Source organism: Nyctereutes procyonoides, unplaced genomic scaffold (assembly GCF_905146905.1).
Source record: "Nyctereutes procyonoides isolate TBG_1078 unplaced genomic scaffold, NYPRO_anot_genome, whole genome shotgun sequence".
Lineage (NCBI taxonomy): Eukaryota > Metazoa > Chordata > Mammalia > Carnivora > Canidae > Nyctereutes > Nyctereutes procyonoides.
Window position 1 is genome coordinate 28,589,443 of NW_026575122.1, and position 15,999 is coordinate 28,605,441.

The 15,999-nt window shown below is 35.1% G+C and overlaps 1 protein-coding gene across 2 annotated transcripts in view; it reads left to right on the plus strand.

Moving 5' to 3' along the window:
• The window catches only part of NTN4 (netrin 4), a 121,974-nt gene extending 110,446 nt beyond the window's left edge, over positions 1-11,528 (plus strand). For both annotated transcript variants that reach the window (XM_055336500.1, XM_055336501.1), the window contains exons 8-10: positions 551-619; positions 3,713-3,883; positions 10,125-11,528. In XM_055336500.1, the coding sequence (XP_055192475.1) occupies positions 551-619; positions 3,713-3,883; positions 10,125-10,261 (377 nt within the window). In that variant the 3' untranslated portion in view covers positions 10,262-11,528. The remainder of the gene's footprint in view (positions 1-550; positions 620-3,712; positions 3,884-10,124) is intronic.
• Positions 11,529-15,999: the final 4,471 nt, after the last annotated feature.

A 15,999-nucleotide genomic window follows, 5' to 3' on the forward strand; every position in this document is an offset into this window, starting at 1 on the left:
CCCCTGTGTATATATAGCATCATGTCCTACACATAATAGGTGTTCAACAAATACTGTTAAATTGGATGGCATTACCTTCAAAGGACTGCTTGATTATTTTACTACATTTGATTTTTGCCATGGTGGACATTAATTGTAAAAAGACTATTGTCTTTTCTATAGCTTATCCATTCAGTTGTTCCTTTCCATTAGCATGGACTCTTAATACTGGACTATATCTATCATAAGTTAAAAGTATTAAAATATATCATTGTTTCCACCTTTCTACATTCTTTTAAATCAATACTTTATTGAATGATAACTAACTCTGTTCAGAAAGTGACACTACTTTGTTTGAATGACTTTTTAAAGTTTATTAGTATTTATGGATTATGTTGTATGAATCACTCAAGCCTTAAAAAGTTATACTACCTGACATCTGAAACTAATAAAACAGTGTATGTTAATTATACTTCAATTTAAAAAATGAGTTATGCTACATGGATTTACTTGCTGTTTTTTTTTCTTTGTTTCTAAATAACTAACACTATTTTTCATTTACTTTATGCAGGTAAATGTGAATGTAAAGAACAGGTATTAGGAAACTCCAAAGCATTCTGTGGAATGAAATATTCATATGGTAAGTTCAAAATCCTTGAATGCTTCTAAGAATCTATTCAAACCAAGTACAAGGAATTTTTGAGGAAATGGGAGGCTTAGTCTATGACATTCTTAATATATCAAAGCATTGGTCTTCTATAATAATTCCTAATAAAGATGGCGCTGAATGTCCTGGCCAGGGCAGGAGACTGGCCGAGCAAAAGCAAGGCCATCCTACTATAAGGAAAAGAGGCAAATAACAAAAAGAAAAAAGAATGACATAATCCTTTCTTATGGATGCTTCTTGTCTTAGTAATCTAAAAAGGAAGTCTCTAGTCACTAAAATGATCCCTGTGCCAGTTTCCTGTAATAATACCAGTTTCGAGTAATAATCTGTGCCAGTTAACATGTAATAATACTAGGCAGAAATCATTTTAAACACCATTTCAGGGAATCCCTGGGTGGTGCAGCGGTTTGGCGCCTGCCTTTGGCCCAGGGCGCGATCCTGGAGACCCGGGATCGAGTCCCACGTCGGGCTCCCGGTGCATGGAGCCTGCTTCTCCCTCTGCCTGTGTCTCTGCCTCTCTCTCTCTCTCTCTCTCTCTCTCTCTCTGTGTGTGTGTGTGTGTGACTATCATAAATAAATAAAAAAATAAAAATAAACACTATTTCACAGTGCTTAAGAGCTTGAGCTTTGGATTCAGACCTACATGGGTTTGATTTCTGGTCAAATGCATGGGTAACTTAACCTCTCCAGACTTCATCTGTAAAATAAGGATGATATTGTAAAATGATATTTTAGAAAAGCACACAGCACATTACCTAGCACATACTATATGCTCAGTAACTGGTAGGGAGGAGGAGGAGGAGGATATATATTTGGGGAGCACTTAGAATAGCTATCCATCCAAGTCTCTTTCCTGCCCTCTCTGATATTCTAGACTCCTGTTCCTTTCAAATACCAGGAAAATATAAACAAAGGAAAATGTCACTGCCCTAAGTAAAGACTGTTACTATCTTCAAATTCTAAATGGCTTTATGTTTACTATTAAAGCAAATTAGATGCCTTATCTTGCCAAGACATTCTTGACTAGTATCTAAGGCTTTTTATTGTTCTATAATTCATACTGACCAAAATATGCATTACAACGAAGAGAAAATTTTAAGTCCTGATTTGTGAAACCAGTGTTTCGGTTCTTGATAACACTGTATTTAATCTCATAAAATATTTTAAAAAGTAAATGTTAAAAACCTTATAAATCTTATCGAAAATTACATGCATATTTCCCTCCTTTTACCTGACAATTTGGCTAAATAATAGAAAACTTTTCAAAAGGATAGTGCTCAATAAAGAAAAGTACTTCAAAGAAAAATGGTATTTACTATAAAAAGGAAAAAATTTAGTCCAAAGATAGCCAGTTTAGTGGAAATAACAACTGGTTGTCAATATTACATATATTTGGTAGCTCTCTAAATTTACAAACTACTTCACTGGCATCTTTTAATACAACTATATTATTTTCTGCTTAAGAAAACTCGAACAAAAAAAAAACTCGAACGCTCTTAATGATGTAATGAAATACCTTGTTTTTATTAGGTGTAATACACCTACAGACTTGGAAAAAGGTTTCCATTCCCCCACTCTGTATTAATGGGGGGGGGATGTGATTGATTTGTTTATTCCTTTAGCAATTATTTATTAAGCTCTAATAGTGAATAAATGAGGTTCCTGTTCTCTTTGAGCATACAGTCTAATAGAAAAATAATAGTGAACATTTGTTGAACATTAGCTATGAGCAAGGCACTATGCTATGTACCTTTCCTGCATTTATCTTATTGGGATTCCAGCCCAAACTCTACCTCTAACTTACTGGTCATGCAAATTTGGAAAGTTCATTTAACTTCTTAAAACTTGCTTCCTCAAACTTAAAACAAGATGAACTCTTAAGACCCATTAAAAGTCTAAGATTTGGTGATTCTATAAAGACTGCTGACAATCATATTCTCAGAAATTGGGACCAGCTAATATAGGGTTCCCTCATTATACAGAATTTTCCATCAAGATATAGATGACCACATGAGAACTCTTTGAATAATATAGAACACTACCTCCAGTGTTCCTTATTTGTTGTTGTTGTTGTTTTCCTTTTTTTTTTCCAGTGTTCCTTAGGTCTACTTTCTTCCCCACCCTGTTTCATAGATGGAAGAGCATAGCATAATAGAATCATGAGTTATAGAGAACACTGAAGCTCTGCCATCATTTGGAAGGACAGCCATCCTAACCCCAGTCAACTTGCATTTTACAACCAGGGAAGAAGATTAAATAATCAATACTTAAATATTTAATCTCTTTAGAATGTATGAAATGTATTCTGGCAGTAACATTTGGTTTGTTCTTTGTCCTAATTTTATAAACAGTGAGCCACAGAGTAAAATATAGTCAGAATCTAAATAAAAACCAGTATAACAATTCTACTACCTATACATCTTCTTTCTATTTGGATTTGATAGCTAAATGTATTTAAGATTATGTTTGCAGGGCAGCCCAGGTGGCTCAGAGGTTTGGTGCCACTTTTAGCCCAGAGCCTGATCCTGGAAACCGGGGATCAAGTCCCACGTTGGGCTCCTGTGGAGACTGCTTCTTCCTCTGCCTGTTCTCTCCACCTCTCTCTCTCTCTCTCTCTGTCTCTCATGAATAAATGAATAAAATCTTTTTTTAAAAAAAATATTATGTCTGCCATAGGCAAATGGCTGATATTCTTTTAGCTTAATGATATGGGAAACAGTGGTTGAAAATGTCTAAGAAGGAACAGTATAGTTAATATAGGTAAATAAGGTGAAACCAATGCAAAAGTTAGTGAGCCTAATGATTTTTTTATTTGAGTTTTTTTAAATTCCAGTATAGTTAACATATAGTTTTATATTAGTTTCAGGTGTACTATACAGCGATTCAATAATTCTACATATTACTCAGTGCTCATCAAGTACCTAATGATTTTTAAAGCAAATTTCCACATTTCCATCATTAATTAACTTTTCCATTATACTCCGAAATGCATATTTAAGTTATTCCAAATCCAAAAGGTACTATGAAATTCTATGCATTTTGACTTTTGGAATTGTGCTGTTACAGTACTAAAAATAAAGATTTTATCAGCTCACGACAAAGGATCCCATGCTGAGGTCAATGTGAAGATAAAAAAAGTCTTAAAATCTACCAAATTGAAAATTTTACGAGGAAAACGAACATTATATCCAGAATCATGGACTAACAGAGGCTGCACTTGTCCAATCCTCAATCCTGGTAAGCTTTATTAGACTTGTCTAGCTTAATAACTACTTTGTCTATGCTGATTTGCTCCTTGTATTAACATTCTCAAACCATAACTGAAACAAACTCACCAAGAGTATCTCTTCTTTTCACCATCTGAATTCTGGGGAAAATCCAAATAGAATTCTTTGAGCTGACATCAAAAAATTATTTCTCTTCCACACGTTTTATAAAAGTAAAATATTTTTAAATCCAGCAATATAATATTTTCTGTTCTAAAAGAGAAGTCTCAGCTTGGTTCCAGGTGCCAGTAGTATAGAAAACACTTTCATAAATTTAGTTGCCACTAACAATTCATCTGAAAGCTAGGTCCTATTGCAGTGCCCTGGGTAGGATTTACAATCCCAAAGGAAATTCAAATGCAAAATTCCATCTGTGCAAATAATATTGAATTTATTTTTACAATTGCATGAGAAGCATCTGTGTCTCCTGGATAGAAAACAGCTCTAATTCTCATCATTTTGTTTTTCATTAAATGATCATTCTGGTTTCAAATTAGAAACAGCAGAAATTAAAAACAGCAGGAATTAAGGGAAATTTACATCTTAAAATGTAATTACCATGGTAGAACCAAGCAAGTAAGCGTGGAATTCTTACCTTTACACTCTACAAGTACACTTTCATACTGTGTCAGAAGCTGTTTATTTCTCTATCTCCATTGAATTTGAGAATGGGTTTTAGGTTTTTGATCATAGCATTTCTAGTACCTACCATTAGTATCTAAATGATAACATGATATCCAGATTAAGTTCTATTAAGACAAGTATCTTTTTTTTAAATCCTCTGTATTTCCCACTTTGTGTAGTTACCATATCTGTCTTTATGGCACTGCTAAAAACAGGTGCATAATTTATGTTCTGGATCTAATTCCTTTCAAATAAAAGCCCAGGAAACCCCAGTTATGTTCCATAAGAAGTCACTGTAGTATCTGATTAATAACTGAGAGAAATAGATAACTGAGTGACAGAGAAAAAGAGAAATATTCCCCCCAACCTAAACAACCTAAAATATAAAACTCTTGACTTTTTGTCTGTTGACTAATCCCTTACATCCTTTTATACCCCTTTAGTATTTTACATAAATTCATTTAAATTTTCATAAGGAAAAGGAAACAAAGACATTTTCAATAATATACAAATATGTTTCCAAAGAACAAATGAAGTAATCAGAATCTTAGATTTTGAATACAGGAAATGAAGAGTCATTAATTTAGGTTCTACTTCCTAGTAATCTGTGTGTAGAGGCTCTTCCTGCAAGCACTTTCTACTATCTTGGCAAAAGAATAAATAATCTGTCCAGTTTTTTAGTAAAACATTAAAAAGAAAAAGCTTTGAGCATCTGAGCCACCCTCCAGGAAGTGAACTATACTTCCTCATCAGGTTTCTGCCAGAGTCAAAGAATCAACTGAGTTCATCACAATTGAAAACATAAGTGCAATTATTCAAAGAATTCTTAAAAACATGTTTACTTGCTTTGAAGAAAAGACTGGAACCTGCCAAAGCAAAACCAGACACTCTTTCATTTCACTTTGTCTTTCCATTTTTTACAAGTTCAGTAGCTAAGGCCAAAGAAAGCTGATAAGAAAATTCGGAAACCTGACATGCCAACTAGCTTCCTCTGCTACTTTTTTGAAAAGGAACAATCTAATTGGCAACTCTGCAAATTCATTCATTCCTACATTCATATATACACTTACTCATTCATCAATAATGTGGGATATCAACACTAGCAATAAAGTATGTTTTCTATGAGAACAAAATAAACATTGTGCCCTCAAACGTTTCAAAGTAGATGTCAAAAGCATAAAAATAGGAAAGTAAAAGTAAATGCTAGTAAGTGATACAACAGATAACATTGTTTTCTGTGATAATTTTTGGCATGATGCTGCTCCATAATTTGTGGATTTATTCAGTATCATTTTTATTAGTTTAATGTATATTCATACTTTAATGGCAAACTCCTATAGTATTTCCTCTCTTTATAGTTTCAAAGTAAATTCATTTAAAATACTAGACTTAGTGGAGCACATGGGTGGCTCAGTGGTTGAGCACCTGCCTTTGGCTAAGGTCCTGATCTTGGGGTCCTGGGATCAAGTCCTGCATCAGGCTCCCTATGGGGAGCTCGCTTCTCCCTCTACCTATGTCTTTGGCTCTCTGAGTCTCTCATGAATAAATATATAAAATCTTTAAATAAAATAAAATCCTAGACTTAGCAATGAAGTTTCCTAAAAATTATTTATTGTATTTTTACACAAGGATTTTATTACTTAAGGTATGATACAAACAATATCAAGACCATTATATTTTAATTAGCCCATTAATTGGGATCCCTGGGTGGTGCAGCGGTTTAGCGCCTGCCTTTGGCCCAGGGCGCGATCCTGGAGACCCGGGATCGAATCCCACATCCGGCTCCCGGTGCAGGGAGCCTGCTTCTCCCTCTCCCTGTGTCTCTGCCTCTCTCTCTCTCTCTCTCTGTGTGACTATCATAAATAAATAAAAATTAAAAAAATAATAATAATTAGCCCATTAATTAAATACTGAAATACTGGGATTCTTTTCATACAGATGCCAAGGCTACTCTTTAAATAATGTAAATACCTTATAATCCATCTTAACATTTGTGCTTTCCAGTGCTTAAAATCTCTACCATTATTTTCCCTTTATTTTCTCTCTCTCTCTCTCTTTTTTTTTTTTAATGAAAACACCATCATAGATATTTTTAAGTTTAGGGCTGATTTCTTTTAATAATATTTTAAATAACCCTCTCCTTATAGAATGTATACACGTGTACATTATAAAAATTTAGAGGAAAAGTTAGTTTCACATTTCTTACCTCCAGAGATCCTCTCTGTTAACAGCTTAGTGCAAATCCTGCAAGGTCTTTGTGCATACATATATTGTATTTTTTCACCAAAATAAAATCATAGTATGCTCCATTCTACAACCTACTTTATTCAGTTAGTGATCATTGCCTTCAATTATAGTTTCTTTTCACACATTCTAATACTCAGACGATATTCCAATTTCCTAACTAGCCCAAAACTGTCCTTTAGTACTGGTTTGTCCTTGTCAGTATTTAATCCAGGATCACACACTGTATCTGGTTTTAAAGTTTCTCAAGTATATTTTATTCAAGCACAGTTCCTTTTTTTAATTGTTGTTGAAGAAATTATTAGTGTTGAAGAATCCAGGCCAAATGTCCTGTAGATTATCTTACCTTCTATAGTTGTCTTATTGGTTCCTGTGGTGTCATTTAGCCTGTCCCTCTACCTCCTATGTTTCTTGTAATCTCTAAAGAAAAGCTTGATAGATCCAAGACAAACATTTTTACTAGAATCCATTAGAGATATTGCTGGGTATGGACTTCATGTTAAATCCTATCAGAAGACACATAGGACCTGGATAACCCACCATCAGAGTTGCTAAACTTGACCATTGGTTAGAATGATGACAGTCTGATCTCTCCATTGGGCAGTTCTGTTTTCCCTTTAGAGATTAGAAAATAATGAGTGTGGTATAACTTCATCATGATACAAATATTCAGTTTCCCACTAACCATTGACTTAATGGTGTTACCACCAACGGGCAATCCTTCCTGAATCAATTATTTCATTGGAGCTTGAGAAAAGATGTTTTTCTGATTCCCCTCATTTACTAGTTGACATTCTTCTGTAAAGGGATTTTCCCTTTCAAGCTGGGCTATAGGTTACCGTTAACCTATAGCTGCTATTCACAGTTCCTATTGTAAAGACAGGATAAGTGCTAAATTCTTTCCCTATAACTCCCAAAGTACTCACTTTTCAAAGTAAGTAAGGTTTTAACAGCTACCTCAAAAGATGACAAATTAGTTTTTCTCTGAATTTCTCTTTTTTTGAGTATCATTTTGAAATTACAGATTTTTGTTGATTCAGTATGTTTCAATAGATAGCAATTATTATGTTCCTTGTTGCTCAAATTATCACAACTTTAACAAGTTGTAGCCTTTTCTTCCTAGCTCCCATGTCCTTTTACAGTGATCCCCATTAGTCTTTGAGAGCTTGCATGCTTTTTAGCACAATAAGATATCCCATGCTACTCTGTATTTTCCTGCCCTGAACCTGTAATAGCATTTCTGCAAGAAGCCTTGTTTTGTTTTTAGTGAGATCTGTTTAATTTGAGACCATAGTATGTCCATTATAGGTGTTCATTGCTACTGGGAGGCCTTCTAAAAAAATACATATGTATATATGTTTTATTTTATATATTTTATTAATATATATTAATTTTTATATTTAGATACAAAGCCATGAGTTTAAATTGATATTTTCAGTTTAATATTAACATCTAGTATTTTCTCTTAAGTTTTAAAGTATATGTTTATCTTGGAAAGTTTTCTTTTATAAATGTAATTACTTATTTGCTCTGTCCTATAATGTTAAAGAAAATTGTTTCAAAACACCAATATTGATATTTTTTAATAATAAATTTATTTTTTATTGGTGTTCAATTTGCCAACATACAGAATAACACCCAGTGCTCATCCCGTCAAGTGCCCCCCTCAGTGCCGTCACCCATTCACCCCCACCACCCCCACCCCTAGTTCGTTTCCCATTATGCTGAGTGAAATAAGTCAATCGGAGAAGGACAAACATTATATGGCCTCATTCATTTGGAGACAGAACATGAAGACCAATATTGATATTATTACAAACATCTACTGAAGGAGATTAACATACTTCATTTTTTTGTTGTTGTCTAGACAATGAGATTGTATTTTCATTTTTCTGTACATTAGCCAAAATTTTTTATTTGAAGCCCGAAAATAATTTTGAATTACAAATATCTGGTGAAGTCTCATCTTTTTTTTTCATCTTTTTCTTTAAATATGACAAACAAATGTCTATATTCCAAAAATGTATGGACTTTCTATAGGAAATATGTATTACTTTGTATAAGTCATAAGTCTCTTCCAATATGTTTTCCCAAATGGTTGTTTCACTTTTATGAACACCGGTCAGAATGGGGAAAATTAACAAGGCAGGAAACAACAAATGTTGGAGAGGATGCGGAGAAAAGGGAACCCTCTTACACTGTTGGTGGGAATGTGAACTGGTGCAGCCACTCTGGAAAACTGTGTGGAGGTTCCTCAAAGAGTTAAAAATAGACCTGCCCTACGACCCACCAATTGCACTGTTAGGGATTTACCCCAAAGATTCAGATGCAATGAAACGTCGGGACACCTGCACCCCGATGTTTCTAGCAGCCATGTCCACAATAGCCAAACTGTGGAAGGAGCCTCGGTGTCCATCGAAAGACGAATGGATAAAGAAGATGTGGTTTATGTATACAATGGAATATTACTCAGCCATTAGAAACAACAAATACCCACCATTTGCTTCAACGTGGATGGAACTGGAGGGTATTATGCTGAGTGAAGTAAGTCAATCGGAGAAGGACAAACAGGGTATGTTCTCATTCATTTGGGGAATATGAATAATAGTGAAAGGGAATATAAGGGAAGAAATGTGTGGGAAATATCAGAAAGGGAGACAGAACATAAAGACTCCTAACTCTGGGAAATGAACTAGGGGTGGTGGAAGGGGAGGAGGGCGGGGGGTGGGGGTGAATGGGTGACGGGCACTGAAGGAGACACTTGACGGGATGAGCACTGGGTGTTATTCTGTATGTTGGTAAATCGAACACCAATAAAAATTAATTTATTAAAAAAAATAAAATAAAATTTAAAAAAAATGAAAAAAAAAAAGAAATCCTCAATATACAATACCATACATAGTGAGACTCCAAGAAATACTAATTTATGGCAGTATGCTAAGTACCCACAGAATCCTCACTTCTTTATCATGGAGGGTAGTACAGTATAAAGTAAAAGTTCTACAGCCAGACAGACCTGAGCTTAAATCCAAGTGCTGCTATTCCCTGGGAGACACTGAACAAGCTTTGTAATCTTGCAAGGCCTTAGTTTCCTTATTTGTAAAACCAGAAAAAAAATAATACCTACTTCCTAGGGTTATTTTCAAGATTAAATGAAATAATACATGCAAAACATTTAACATAGAGTAAATGCTTAATCAGTGCCAGCTGTCATTGCCTGTGACTCCCTATTTCAACTAGGAATATATAAAACCATGAACTGTGCATTTGAAACCACTGAGATCACATCTACCCCCTTCAACAAATTATGATACTGTGTAGCCCCTAACTTTGTTCTCTTTTAGGTTTGGAATACCTTGTGGCAGGACATGAAGATGTAAGAACAGGCAAACTAGTCGTGAATATGAAAAGTTTTGTCCAGCACTGGAAACCATCCCTTGGAAGAAAAGTCATGGATATTTTGAAAAGAGAGTGCAAGTAGCAATATAGGTATATAACACATAATGGCACTTCTCTATGTACGAAACACAAACTCAATGGAAAGGAGACCTCAAAAATGAAACTGGAATTTTTTAAGTGCCAAAATATACAGAAATATTCCAATTCATGGGCCTTGTCTAATCCGTCTTTTGGGGGGCCATGTTTAAATACAGTTTGTGTCATAAAGACAAATGAGAAATCCTATGCTGATACCTGCTTTCTATGGGACTGATTCTGTAATTCATAACTATTAAGAGTATTTTTAATAGCAGTATGATATTTAGCAGTAATCCATTAAGGGCAGTACATCTAACTCCTTCCAGCTTCAGATATGTTACTTATATTTGTGCTACTTAAAGTAATTAAGGAGATTTTAAGGACTCCCCAACCCAACTATCAAAAAAGGTTTCTCTTAAAAAAGAGCCTTCCTTTGTGTGATGTGTGTGAACTTTGGTCTGTGGGGTGTTAAATGGAACCTCTCCACATGTATATAGTATTTCCTTGTATAAAGCACTTTACTACCTACCACTTGTGTTGTGAAAGTTTGAAGACTGTTGTTGGCGGAAAGAAAAATAAAGGGCGTGTATAAAAACCTACTGAAACAGAAGCACTGCCACTATGTGTGGACAAAAGGAAGTCGTATGGTTTTAGCTCTGAACATTTGGAACCTAAAAGGAGAACATGTTTGCATATGAAGTCTCAGCTTCAGGGTAGAAGTTAGATTCCACAGATACCAGCCATGATGAAAATATTTTTTAAAAACTAAACAAGATGAGACTTTAATTTAAGAAGAAGAAATCATAAGTGTAGAAATGCTTGAAGAGGAAATGGACTTTAAATTTTTAAAAGCTCATTTATTTGCAATGCACTTGTATACACTGCAAAAATTATTGTAGACACAGAATTTATTTTTGTGTTTAGTATTTAAACCTGAATGAAACAGTTTCTTCCTTATCTTTATTAACAGTATATGGCCATTATATTTACTCATTTTTTGACACAATGTATGTGATAGTTCACCAAACTACAGTTTCCATTATTATTCATCTTCTGTACCCATGCATAACCACAATATATACAGTTTCTTCTGTACTTGAATATACAAAACATAAACCACAGTGCCATAAAATTAACTTCACATACAGAACATATTTTTTTCCTGAGGTCCTGTGGACTTGCTATATATATATATATATATATATATATATATATATATATATATTAATTTTTATATTTCATATATGTAATAAAGGAATATGATTTCCCGATTTTTGTCTCATTTCCTGATCAACTTTTTTAATGATGCTAAAGATTACTTTATCTTAATGAGGGAACTCAAAACTAATTCCCTAGGAAAATCAAAGAAGGGCCTGGTACTTATACTCTTTTACTCTGAGGTATGGCTATAGAGTGGAAGCTAATTGAGATGGGTTTAGTTACTATAGTCTTTGTACATGAACTTTTATCAGATGCATTTTTATACTACATTTACTTTTTAAAAAGCAATGGAAGCTCATTGTTGAAAATACAGAAAACTAGGGTGCCTGGATGGCACAGTTGGTTAGGCACCTGACTCTTGGTTTTGGCCATGTCATGATCTCAGGGGCATGAGATCAAGCCCCATGGTGGGCTCCATGCTTAGAAGGGAGTCTACTTGAGATTATCTCTCCTTCTCCTTCTGCCCCTCTTGCTCATGCTCACTCTCTCTAAAGTAAATAAATAAATCTTAAAAAAAAAAAAAGGAAAACAAAAAACCATATCAGGAAAGAAAAAAAAAAAGAACCCTACATTTAAACCATCCTGCAATGACAGCTGTTAGCATTTTAGTATCTAGGCTGCTAGACTGCTTTCTACACATGTACATACCTTTTATAGAATTGGAATTATACTATACATATTCTCATGAAATCTGCTTTTATAACCTGTGGCATGTCTTATCTTTTCCTATCTTATCCTGGTAAGTGGAATGCCATCTAGTGGGGCATCATTTACAAGCAATTATCAAACATGTCAGCAAGTATATCACATCAAGAAAAATATTTTAAATACATCCAATATAGAATTTTGCTTAAGTTTCACAATTGCCAAGGAGTCTTGGCTGGCAATCCATTTCAGCTTATTTAAATAATTGATTATCCATTAAGAAGAATACAAATAATGTCTATTTTTTAAGAGTAGAAAAATGTACATAATATATTAAGTTTTTAAAAATTGCACGGTCTCCTTGCAAGGAGCCTGCTTTTCCCTTTGCCTGTGTCTCTGCCTGTCTCTATGTCTCTCAAGAATAAATAAATAAAATATTTTTTAAAAAAGGGACTCCTGGGTGGCTCAGCAGTTGTGTCTGCTTTCAGCTCAGGGCATGATCCCAGGGTCCAGGATCGAGTCCCTCATCAGGCTCCCTGCATGGAGCCTGCTTCTCCCTCTACCTGTGTCTCTGCCTCTCTCTGTGTGTCTCTCAAGAATAAATAAATAAAATCTTTTTTAAAAATAGCAGAATACATATAGTCATAGCACCCACCCTAAAACACATTTATAATATATACAGTGTTCTAAAGGGCCTGAAAGATAAATAGATTATAGCAGTATTTACCCCTGTAAGGGAAAGAAGAGAGATTCTCACTTTTTATTTTGCATATATCTATAGTGCTTGACATTCTTTTATTGATCATGTACTACTTCTGTAATTTATTTTTTAACAATTAAAATGTAATCAATTGTTTGTAAGGTTTGTTCAAGCAAAGTTATAATTAAAAGTTTAATTTTAACTAGTTTGTCAAATTATTGAGCCCCTTTATGTCTTTTCATTCCTTTTTAACTAGAATCTTTTTCCTTAGGTGCTCTTTCAAAACTTTTTTCTGGTAACATTGAAAAAAAATCATTGTTATAACTGTTTCTTAGTATCTTCATTCTTGGGGCACCTGGGTGGCTAGGTGGTTGAGCGTCTGCCTTTGGTTCAGGTTGTGATCCCTGGGTCCTGAGATCAAGTCCTACATCAGGCTCCCGGTAGGGAGCCTGCTTCTCCCTCTGCCTATGTCTCTGCCTCTCATAATAAATAAATAAAATCTTTAAAAATATATATCTTCATTCTTAAATCACCTGCAGCCCTCAACTGCAGTTTTAATTCCTTATGAGCATCATTTGGCTTCCAAAATAGAAAAGAAAAGAAATGCTATGTTCCCCACCTGTTAAGTGTCAGCAAGCTACTCATGGCTCCATTCCCATTCCATCATTCCATCATTCTGCCATAGTTCCTATCTATACTTTCTCTTCCTTGGCAGCTTTCAAAATAACCATCACAGGACCAAGGCAACAGAGTCATATAAAACTTCCTTCTATGGCTTTACCTCTTTCAAGAACTACTAGGAAAGTCTCTGCCCCAAGAGCATTACTCCCTGTACCACTGGGCTTTATTAGTCAGCCAATTAGTCCACATACCTATCTGTATGATTTGCCTGAGGTCAAATCAGTCTATGCCCTCTCATTACATCACTTTCCCCATAGAGGGACGTTACTAATATTTAGAATGTGATGCAATGGAAATTCTCAATAATGGGATAATCTTTTAATAGCGTCCACCAAATGAAGTCAAATCTGTGGGGATGTGACCATGAGTCCAAAAAGCAGTGTCCTTCTGGCTACATTAAACAGAGAGCTAGGCTTGTTATGGGTAAACATAGTTCTTTGGGATACTTTGGGTTCTTGCAGAACAAATCCTTTGCTAAAGGATCAGAGACTTATCAACTCTGAAGGGTGGGAAAATTGGAAAGAATTTTCAAGTATTTGAAAATTCCTTGTGCAGGCTGTCCTGTAGCCACTCCCCTGGAATGCCTGAGAACAAGGAGCATGAGTACCGCCTGGGTATTGAGGAGTTTTGTCAGAGGCCCCAGGATTGAACTGCTTTTGTGTTCATTGTTTCAGTGATAAACAGTCCCTTAACCTAACTTTATCAAAGAGCCAAAGTTACTCATGACTTATTTCCCACAGTTTGGAAGGAAAATATTTATGAACAACTTCAATTTTGCAAAGGAGATTGATATGATAAAAATGGAATAGAAGTAAAAGGGTGTGTCTTGCATGACTGATGTTATTTTCAGTCTCTCAGAGAATGATTTGTCTGAAAATACTTTTTGAAATATGATGCCCCTTTCTTTGCTTTCTTACACTTTTGCCAAAGGGATTTAAAAATTCCTCTACTTACCATTACTGTTATGTACGAGACCTACAATATTTTAAGTGACAAATTCCCAGATTTACTATCAGTTCACAAATGCTGAATAACAACAACAACAACAAAAGCAGAATGTTAATCACGAGAAAGAAAGATGCACTGGGCCAAATAGATATTTCCAGAATTGAGATGCGCATGCTGTAAAGGGAGAATTTTAGTACATGCTGAACACATCTCTGTTTTCATTATATGTAGTTACAGGTGGATTAGCAATGAATTAATTTATAAATGCAGAAATATCTGAGATTTACTAGAAATCATAGTGCACTTCACTGAATAAAGATGTGAACAGCAGCCAGGCAGGGATTTCTTCACTTCCCAGAAAGAAAAATAACTACTGTGTAAATTCACACAGTACAAGCAAATTGGTCTGCCCAGAAACTCCCTGCACACCTCCTCTGTCAGGATATTTTAAACTTAGTGAGTAAAAAAAAAAACAAAGATAATAACACTAACAGCAATTGATAATTGAGAGTTTACTTCAAGGTAGGTATTTTCAACGTGCTTTTCTAAGTATTATTCCCATTTGTTCCTCCTAGGCACCCCTGAAATGTATGCCATTATTATCTCTATAATAAGGAAACCAAGACAGAGGGAGAGTAAATCGTCCAAGGACACTCAGCTTAAAATTGTGAAGCCTGGATTTGAACCTAAGAATTCCACTTCCCAGAGTTCATATTTCCACCATTCAAAAGGGATTCTGGCCTTTAGAAAGGAATGCATGGGAGGTGATGCCAAGTGCACCATTTTCCTCATTGGCCGTGTCTTTTAGGTCGTAGTTGAAGGAAGAACACTGAAAGTCAGCATTTCTCCCAGATCTCCTCCTCCATACTCCACTTTATAATGTATCCCATTTACTATACCCTGCAATTACATAATATTCTACTGACTTTCTCATTTTTACATTGCCATTGGGTAATAGTGTTTACCGTAATCTATACCAAGATAAACTAGTAAGAGTCCGTTTTTTACCTTTGCTGTTATCCTTTTGGTTTGGCACTCTGAGATCTATTTTAGGCATAGGCCTGCTTATGTATTTATCGATACCAACTCTGAATAAGCTGCTATGAAATTCAACAGCATTCCAAATAAATTCTCTCAGCTCTGACTTTAGCTGTGTAGAGTAATTCTGCTTATAAGATGAAGGAGAAGACATTACACAAGAGAAAGACAAAAAAACGGAAAAAAATGGAGAATGTAGGCACTTCATCAACCAAGGAGAAAGAGCAAGGGGCAGGAAAAAGGGGTAAAGATATAAGATAATAGGGGCATGTTGTGGACTTATTGGTAGAGCGTGCAACTCTTGATCTTAGGGTTGTGGGTTCAAGTCCCAAGCTGGGTGTAGACATTACTTATAATAAAATATTTTTAAAGTATTAAACTACATTAAAAAATAAAGGAAAGCAACAGCTGGTATAGAACCCAGTTGGGGGACGCCTGGGTGGCTTAGGGGTTAAGCACATCTGCCTTCAGCCCAGGAAGTGATCCTGGAGTCCCGGGATCAAGTCCCA